We start from the raw sequence: 10,027 nt of genomic DNA, 5'->3' as shown, positions 1-10,027 counted from the left end.
TCATTTGTTTCTTCGTCAGTTTCATTAGGTTACATTAATAACACTTAAAAATCAAATATCCCCTACTTTTTTTGAATATTATACAATGTATAAACATAGAATTGAGACAGACTAAAAACCTGGCCCCGAGTTAACAAAGCATTCTCAAAATTTACTCAAAATTGTTTGTATTATTTTAACTAAAACATTGCCCTTTATAAACTTTTGTTGTTTCAATTTATCAAATACATCAGTAAGAAACTATGTGCAAAGTTTTGTGTTTCTGGATCAAAGATATTTCTCATAAACAGTGATTGAAAGTTGAGTAAATTCTTAACTTAAGTCTGAGAATACTTTGTGAAAATGGGGCCCGGTGCAATGCCAAACTCTGATTTGAATCTATTATGATATTCAGACACAAACTAGGTCATTTCAGGACTGACATGTGGTTCATATTTCCGTTTGCGCTTATGGGTGTTTAGAAGTGGGATTTAAGTCATGTGGTTAGGCAAGAAACCTTACTCGTTGTCATGTACAAGATTTGGTTCTAAAACATTCCACTTGACTCAATGACAGACCTTAGATCACTCAACTACAATTATGATTTATCAACCATTAATACATTCTACAGTAGATATCGATGGTGTGATAAATTTCATAATCTACTGCGATACCTCCTTAGGAGATATCGCTTTACTTGAACTTGATTGGTAAATCAAATAGGAACTACTTTTTTTATTTTCAAAGAACAGTTCATTTTTTTATTGAAAGTAACTTCTTTCTTATTTAAAAGGAACTATTTTTATTCAATTGACTTTCATGGAAACACTGGGTCAATATAAAGGACTTTGCAATGGTTGAATTGCTGTCAAAAAATGATATAACACTAACATAATGTAATCAGGTTCAGTAAAAGTGAAATCTATAGCAAAGAATTATATTTAATTATTTGTACATGTAAGAAAGGATTGTGTGATAAATAAAATCTCCTACTCGTCTTTTTTGATATCAAAAAATATCAACACTCAGAGCCTTGTGTTTTTTTGTTACTTTATCAACTTGTGTTGATGTTTTTGTTACTTTATCAACTTGTGTTGATGTTTTTGTTACTTTATCAACTTGTGTTGATGTTTTTGTTACTTTATCAACTTGTGTTGATGTTTTTGTTACTTTATCAACTTGTGTTGATGTTTTTGTTACTTTATCAACTTGTGTTGATGTTTTTTGATAACAAAAAAGACTCGTAGGAGATTCTCTATATAAACAATTACTTCTACCTGAGATGTGGGTCTGGTAGCTGGAGTATCTGTAAAACAATAGATCATTTATAATATACACTTATTAAATGGCAAACTGTGAAAATTTGCGATCTTAAATCTAATCTCCCTGAGAGTCATTTAAGGGATTTTGAAACTAAATTAGCATCCTATCAATCCAACACAGCTCTAGTTAATGATACATTATGGAAGATTAGATAAAGAGCTGGCAGTTCTCACTATAATAGTTAAAAACTAGATGATGTAAAGGGTATATGCTAAAAATTTGAGCTCCACTCTGAACCGAGATATTAGCAATTGATTTTTCGACCTAGCCTTGATCATCATTACTAAAGTCGGTACGATAAAAAACATTGTCTCGATTATCCATTTTTGCATATAATCATCAATGAGCGTTGAGCAGTAAATTGGATTCAAATCCAGTTGATTTGATTAAGGTCTTTTCATGTTAATAAATGTCTAATTAATAGTTTATATAACATTTGAGACCTAAAGAAAGACCTGCAATAGGCAGATTTGAGATTTAGCTGTTCGTGACAGTTACAATTAATGGGCTAACTTAATAAAATTGAGTTTCTAACTTTACAGCCACCAATAGACTTTTGAGAGAATTTGAATCCTTGTATACTACAATTAGCATCCTACGCTCGTACATGTATCAATTCAACACAGTGGTGAGAGTTGAATTTCTGAAAAGTTTTTAACTGAAAAAGAGTGGTGCAGAATCATCCTGAAATGTTTTGACTTGGAATCAAGGACAAGAAAGAAAATTTACCTTCTGATAAAAGATCTCCCAATATATCATCTAATGATGTATCTCGGTTTCCTATAACAAAACACAAAGATAATAACTAATTTCTTGTTTGGTGCAAGTAGAAAAGGCCATGCTTTACGTATTTCTCATGGCACATTTAGCTATAAACAGAATAATTTGAACTCTTCAATAAACCTTTATAAGAAATTCTAACAGTTTAAGCTCTTAATAATGCTTCTTGTTTTATCTCTCGGCGGGAGGAGTTTGATAGCCAAATGGTTAATACTGTGTGCGCGTTGCATCATAAGGTATGTCATTGAGTCAAGTGACATGGTTTCAATTCCCCTGGGGATCACGGTGGCTAAGTGGGTGAGGCGCTGGCTCGCTAGCCTGGAGGTCGGGTGTTCGATCCCTGCATTGGCCGAGAAAGTTCATCCAGATTTTCCGGCGTGGTTTCCCCTTGTCAGTGATGCAGGACGGAGGGCCTGACAAGGACAGCTGTCTAGTCATTCGGATGAGACGAAAAACTGAGGTCCCGTGTACACATTGGCGTGCACGTAAAAGATCCCTTGACAGTTGGAATTCGATATAAGAGTAGGCCGTAGTGCCGCTGTCCGGGCAAAATTTCCCTCATAGCACACTGTATGGCGTATGCCCGTCTTCATTAGCCCAGTTCGGAGCAAAACAGTAGGACGTTAAACCCCATTTCATTTCATTTCATTTCAATTCCCCACTTGTACGTGACAAGGATTAGGGTCTCCTGTCCAACCTTGTGGGTTTTCTCTGGGTCCTTTTGGTTTCCTCCCACTGCTAAAAGACATCTATGCGCAAGCGAATTATTGAAATAAAACTGAACCATATGTTAGTCCCGAAATGACCTAGTTTGTGTCGAGTGGATGTTAAACCCTATTTCTCTCTCTGTTCATCTCTCAATAAGGTTGTGTACTGTAAACAAATGTGATTGTGGTAGTCAACCAATTTAAAATCCAGAAACAGTTTCCAACATTGTTCTTAAGATCATGTATTCATTAGTACCATTGGTGCTGCCTAGACAAGTAGGACATTAAACTCCATTTTATTTCATTGGTACTTGAGATATGTGGAGGTTTGTAACTTCAATAAGTTTGTGTGGACGATCAAAATATAGCATGTTTTAACTCCACCTCAAGACTAGATGTGGTTTTTTTTTTTAGAGAGAGAGACAGAAATGTGGTTTAACAAACTAGGTCATTTCAGGACTAACACATGGTTCAATTTTATTTCAATAATTCGCTTGCGCATAGGGGTCTTTAGCAGTGGGAGGAAACCGGAGGACCTGGAGAAAACCCATGTGGTTGGACAGAGAGAGGGTTTAACGTCCACTTGACACAAACTAGGTCATTTTGGGAGTAACACATAGTTTAATTTTATTTCAATAATTTGCTTGCATGTAGGGGTCTTTAGCAGTGGGAGGAAACCGGATGACCTGGAGAAAACCCACGAGGTTGGACAGACGACCCTACTCTATGTCATGTACAACCAGGGATTCGAAACCACGCCAGTTGACTAAATGACAAACTTTATGATACAACGCGCATGTGCTAACCATTCGGCCATCCAACCCCCTAGGTTGATTTTTTATTATAATTAATAACGGTATTACTTCTATAAATGTCTAGGAGGGTTATTTACTACAGACCAGGAACTGACTATGGCGTCATTGCAGCCATCTCGGAATCGTGGCATCATATCAAAATCGAAGTCTGTCAATAGATGAACAATTGTCCCAAGGAACAAGCATGCCAAGTTTCATGTCGAACAACAACAAGAGTAGCGATTGGGGGCACCTCCTGAAACATATTTTTATTTTGACCACAAAAGGATTGGGTAGTATTAGTTGTGTTCAACTTTTCTATTTAATATCTGTATTACTTACTTCTTTTTCCTTTTCCCTGAAAAAAAAACAAACAAATTTTATTTTCAATTTTTGTCCTCAATCTACAGGTATATGTATGATATATTTAAATAATAACATAAAATAATAATACATGTACAAAAAACTAAACCCAAAATTCAAACTCAAAACTAACTGCGAAATTTGTAATCATAAAAAGTTTCATACGGGAAACTGAGAATTCTTCTATAATATCTTTTATTGGGGCAATTGAATCCTTTCACATCACCCGTATTGGACCTACATGTATTGTCACCCCAATACTTTCATTATATTAATTATAAGAATTTGATTACGGTACTATAATCCCATATACATGTAGTCATGTACGATATTGGCATTTATGGGCATGGATTCATTATTTGGAAAGTGAAGTTTGATTATGTATAACTTCATTAATTTTGGATTGAGGTAGGAAATGGAAGGAAATGGAAGGAAATATTGCATGGCATTGGAGTTCATCATTAAAAGCCAAGCCTGGACTCAGACTTTATCAAGTGCAAATTATGGAATCACAAAATTATTCGACAAGATTTCACCTTTATTTCAATGGTTTATCATATGCTAAGCAGTTTAAGCTATCTGTGGTACATTTGATGCCAGATTAATTGGAAACTAAGGGAGCCAAGATGGCAGATATCACTATCAGCATCAGCATCCAGTGGAACCAGTTCAGTTGCCGGTTGGCAGTTCTAGGAATATGGCAATTAATTGATCGCACAACATTAAAGGGGGAGAATTGTCACCCCAGTATAGTTTAAGTATTTGTTAAAATCTTTCTTGCTAGTTAATTATTGATGAAGACAATCAAAGTCATCACCATTCATCATCACAATTCCAGCATTTGGTCAGGCTGTGCATGCACAAACTTGAATTTTGTAAACAAAGAAATACACGCTAGTTAAATGAAATATTCGGGCCAATCGGCCGAACGTTATGAAATAAAAACTAAATCAAAACATACCGTATCCATGTCTGTGACTTATTACATAATTTAAGTTTGTTTATTTTGTTTGGGTGCACAAATATTGATTAAAATCCAGTTTCATCGCTGTGTCTATGGACGCTTATGGACGCCGCCATTTTTTCAAACCGCGAGAAACTCGAAACACTTAACGAGAATTAACGAGATGTAAACAATGTTGCTAGGTAACGGCATCCCGAAAGACGTGAAAGGTTGGGATTTTTTGTCTATATTTTGGTTAATTTCTCAAAATGTCTTCGACGGCAGATGATAATATCAAAATGGAGGCGCCACATATTTATGTTGAACAGACGTTAGCTATAATCAAACCAGATTGTATACATAAAGCAGAAGAAATTGAAGATATAATTCTGAGATCTGGTTTCGCTGTCCTCAAGGTATGCAAAATAAGTCAAATCTCAATCTTTTAGTTACTATATTTTTAAAGGGCGTGTTCTACCACGGATGCATATGTCTTTCTAAATATGATTGGTTAGATGTCGGGAATTACGAAAAAGTAATTAATCTCTGAGTCTTTTATATATATATACAGAATAGGGCCTAACCTTTTTGTTTGAGATGTACGTAGGCCTACACTCTACACTGTGTAATTAAGGCACAATATTGGTGTCAGTCATTATCATTATCACATGTGATAGAACTGGTTTAACAGTTCCAAATGAAATTTTAACACAGGGATCATCGCTATGATAGATGCGTAATCAAGGTCTCAACAAATGGGAGTGACGAACGCAAAAGGAAGACATGAATTATCCTTCTATATAACTGACTGAAGTGACAAGTGATAACAGATACACGGGCAAATTTCTGCTCACTATGACACTAATACTAATTACTGTAATAATTTCTTCGAAAGCCAAAAATTGTCATATGAATGAGTATTATGAGACTGTGAATGGATATATCTGTGAATTCAAAACAGAAATTGACTGTCACTAGAAAAGAGAAAACAAAAAAATATCTTATAAGAAAAAGTCTGTGCATTACTATGTTTTTATTAACCGCCCACATGAAATTGTCGTCGCACCAGATTTTGGTCATGAAATATCGTTTTTCGTGATGCACATTCTGAATAGATTTTGCCTTTTGTGGAAGGCTATAAGCGATGTCATAGATGTGTGTTTTTTTTTACTTGAGCTTTAATATGAATTTTATTTATTTCAAATGAATATTTTTTTCAGAAAAGAAGAGTGCACTTAACGCCAGAACAAGCCAGTGATTTCTACGCTGAGCATTATGGGAAACTTTTCTTCCCCAGTTTGGTGGCCTACATGAGTTCTGGTCCAGTCGTTGCCTTGGTAATTTCTCGAGACCGGGCTATATCATATTGGAGAGAGTTGATTGGTCCAACAAATACATACAAAGCTAGACAGACACATCCTGATTGGTTGGTAGATTTTATCTGACCTACAAATTTATTTCTTGCCTATTGTTTTCATAACCTTGCCAAAAAGTTGACGTACCCCATGCTGACAATGCATTTTCGGTCAATCAATAATCAACTTGTCACAGCTTAAGAGCCACTTTCTGTAAGATTCAGGCAAAATTCAAGAATTTGACACAAATTTTCAAAAACAGTTTTCCAAAAGCTGTTTTTTGTAAATTTGGTTCAATTTCCAAGCTCCCATATCTCGGCAACCGACAAAAATAGCGATTTTATTGTTTGGAATTGTGATTGTAGTCCTAAATGGTACAATATGTTGAAAAATTAGAGAATTTGAAGGTGGTCACTTCAGTGTCATGCCTGAATTTTACTGAAAGTGGCTCTTAATCCACGCTAAAATGAACCCAAATTGATTAGTTAACATTTGATTAATCAAGAGAGTAAACAAAAATCAACAGTTGATAATCAAATGGATTCAGTTGAATTAAAAAGAAGCCCATCAAAAGATTTTTCCCCATATGTGGCACTGGGTTAATTGTTTATGTCATCTGAAATTTTTGTAAATAAGATATCTGACTGGAATTGAACACTTGTTGGACTTGTGTTCTTTCTGAGGTGGGGGGTTGGATGACCGAATGGTTAGCATGTGCGTGCTGTATCATAAAGCCTGTCATTGAGTCAACTGGCATGGTTTCGAATCCCTGGTTGTATGTGATAAGGAGTAGGGTCGCCTGTCCAACCTCGTGGGTTTTCTCCGGGTCCTCCTGTTCCTCCCACTGCTAAAGACCCCTACGCGCAAACGATTTATTGAAATAAAATTAAACCATATGTTAGTCCCGAAATGACCTAGTTTGTGTCGAGTGGACGTTAAATTTCCATTTCTCTTTCTTTCTGAGGTAATCTTACTTAAAGGTATTTTCAATATGTTTCCAACATTGAGTTAGATTTGTCGGGGGTAACTAAGATCATTACGGACAAGCCTGTTCTGGTGATTTTTTTTTATAGGTTACGACTATCTTATGTTGTTTATTTTTATGTGGTTTTTTTTTTTTAATAGTTTACGATCTTTATATGGAACAGATGATCAGAGAAATGCTCTACACGGTTCCGATAGTTTCTCCAGTTCTCAGAGAGAAATTAGATTCTTTTTCCCAGACAGTAAGTATTCCAATTTGTTTGGTTTTATTAGCCGCCAGGAGCTTTCTAGTCGTTTGGATGGGATGAAAAACCGAAGTCCCGTGTACGCATTGGCATACACGTAAAAGATCCCTTGACAGTTGGAATTCGATATAAGAGTAGGCCGTAGTGCCGCTGTCCGGGCAAAATTTCCCTCATAGCATACTGTATGGTGTATGCCAGTCTTCATTAGCCCAGTTCCGAGCAGAAAAGTAGGACGTTAAACCCCATTTCATTTCTTTTCTTTCACAATATTGTAGTTTTCAAGTGAATCCTATGGCTTAGAATGGCGCATCAGCTAGGACTTTAAGTGTGTTTATTTTTTTCTTCCAGGTATTGTTGAACCTATTGCCGTAGGTCAAGCTGCCAAAGATTATTTATCAAAGGTTGTTAACCCTACACTACTGAAAGGATTAACTGCAGTTTGTAAACAAAAACCACGAGATCCACTGGTAAGTCTTGTTCCATTTGTATTTCTCAGGATTACACATCACTGCTTTGGTAATGGATTCCCCCTTCAATCAAAATACACTAAATAATAGTCAATCGGCTGTTCTCGGTGTTGTAGGCTATGCCCTTGTTAATGGATGCCTCTCTACCCTACTCTCTACCCATCATGCCAGATCTCTTCCCAAGATTGGGGAGCCATGGTGGCTAAGTGGGTAAGACGCTTCTCCCTAAAAATTGATCCTAGTTTGAGCCCTGATCCCTGCATTGGCCAAGAAAGTTCGTCAGGATTTTCTGATGTGGTTTCCCCTTGTCAGTTGTGCAGGACGGAGGGTGTGATAAGGACAGCTGTCTAGTCATTCGGATGGAAGGAAAAACCGAGGTCCCGTATATACACCGGCATGCACGTAAAAGATCCCTTGGTAGTTGGATTTTGATATATGAGTAGGCCACAGTGCTGCTGTATGGTATATGCTCGATTTCATGAGCCCAATTGGAACAGAAAAGTAGGACATTAAGCCCCATTTCATTTTATTTCATTTCCCAAGATTTATAGTTACTGAATTGACACTTTTGAGGGATTGATAGAATTCAATAAAGTATGCTGATCGAATACTTTTCTCCAAGTCGTGACCCTGGAATTTCATTAGTTCACAGTTTGAAAGGTAAAGGTGAATAGGAAAGCTTATTGAATGAATTTAAGTTGGCTGTTAGTAATCAGAACTTATAGTTGTAATGTAGTTAATTTTTAAACCAGCCATGTCAACAAATTATTCTGATTGAAGCCTGTTTTCCATGTATGGAATTTGTTGGTTTACATGGAAACGGTCCCATTACAATTGAATTAAACCCACTTTTTCGTACATGGAAAATGGACCTTGCATGAACTCATTGTCACTTAAAGATTACCAATCTTACTCTTTTATTTATATAGGTGTGGTTAGCAGACTGGTTATTAGAGAACAATCCTAATAAACCCAGTGTTAAAGATTTGATTGTCCAGGAACCGGAATAAACAACCTTTCATCATCATGTGTATAAAAAAACATTCCCCTCCATTGTAATGTTTTAAAACTTTTATTGTATAAAATGACGAAATATTAATAATTTTATTTTTATTCTTACTTAAAACATTTATGTCTGTTTTTGTTCTCCGATAAAAGCAATCTTATCTATCCCCAGTCCATGATTCACAATGCATTCTAAGACTTAAGTTTAGAATTTGCTCTACTTTCATTCACTGTGTATGAGAAATTTCTTTGATCCAGAAACACAAAAATTTGCATATAGTTTCTTATTGATGTATTTGATACATTAAAACAACAAAAGTTTAATAAAGGTCTATAATATTTTAATTAAAATAAGGCGAATAATATTAGTAAATTCCTAACTTAAGTCTGAAAATGTTTTGTGAACTTGGGGCTTGGTTTCACTGAACATTCTCAGACTTAAGAATTTACTCAAATTTTAATCACTGTTTATGAGAAATATCTTTGATCCAGAAACACAAAATGCCCATAGTTTCTTATTGATGTATTTGATACATTAAAACAAAAGTTTTATAAAGGGCTATATTTTAGTCAAAATAAGGCGAACAATTTTGAGAATGTTTTGCGAAATCAGGGCAAGATCACATGTTGAAGACCTCCCACTAATGTTTCTCTTATATAGAAAGAGTGAAATGTGGTTTAACATCCACTTGACACAAACTAGGTCATTTCGGGACTAACATATAGTTCAATTTTATTTTAATACTTCGCAAGCGCGTAGGGGTCTTTAGCAGTGGGAGGAAACCGAAGGACCCGCGGAGGACCCAGAGAAAACCCACGAGGTTTGACAGGCGACCCTACTCCTTGTCACATAGAACCGGGGAAACAACACCACGCCAGTTGACTCAATGACAGACCTTATGATACCACGTGCTGTGTTAACCATTCGGCCACCCAACCCCACTTTCACTTATATAATGCACACTGGAAGCATAAGACACTTAATAACTAATGCAGCAATATCTTGATCGTTGTAACAACTTGTTATCTGGTTTCCTGAAATATCCTGACATCAGGCAATTTAAAATAAAAAGTAAAACTTT

General features: G+C 35.8%; 1 protein-coding gene and 1 long non-coding RNA gene across 2 annotated transcripts; one reads left to right on the top strand and one right to left on the bottom strand.

Moving 5' to 3' along the window:
* Positions 1-1,255: 1,255 nt before the first annotated feature.
* Positions 1,256-5,067, bottom strand: LOC126809770 (uncharacterized). Its single transcript, XR_007674938.1, has 4 exons — positions 4,908-5,067; positions 3,926-3,941; positions 2,032-2,082; positions 1,256-1,285 (listed from the first exon to the last, which is right to left on the bottom strand). It is a non-coding gene; the product is annotated as an uncharacterized LOC126809770 (long non-coding RNA).
* Positions 5,068-5,069: 2 nt separating this feature from the next.
* On the top strand, positions 5,070-10,027 carry LOC126809765 (nucleoside diphosphate kinase homolog 5). The gene is made up of 5 exons (XM_050534527.1): positions 5,070-5,305; positions 6,110-6,315; positions 7,370-7,470; positions 7,822-7,940; positions 8,870-10,027. Exons 1-5 carry the CDS (start codon positions 5,159-5,161, stop codon positions 8,948-8,950), a joined length of 654 nt encoding a protein of 217 aa, XP_050390484.1. The 5' UTR covers positions 5,070-5,158; the 3' UTR covers positions 8,951-10,027.

This window comes from Patella vulgata, chromosome 2 (genome assembly GCF_932274485.2).
Source record: "Patella vulgata chromosome 2, xgPatVulg1.2, whole genome shotgun sequence".
NCBI classification, from domain to species: Eukaryota; Metazoa; Mollusca; class Gastropoda; family Patellidae; genus Patella; species Patella vulgata.
This window is presented reverse-complemented; position numbering and strand designations above follow the sequence as displayed.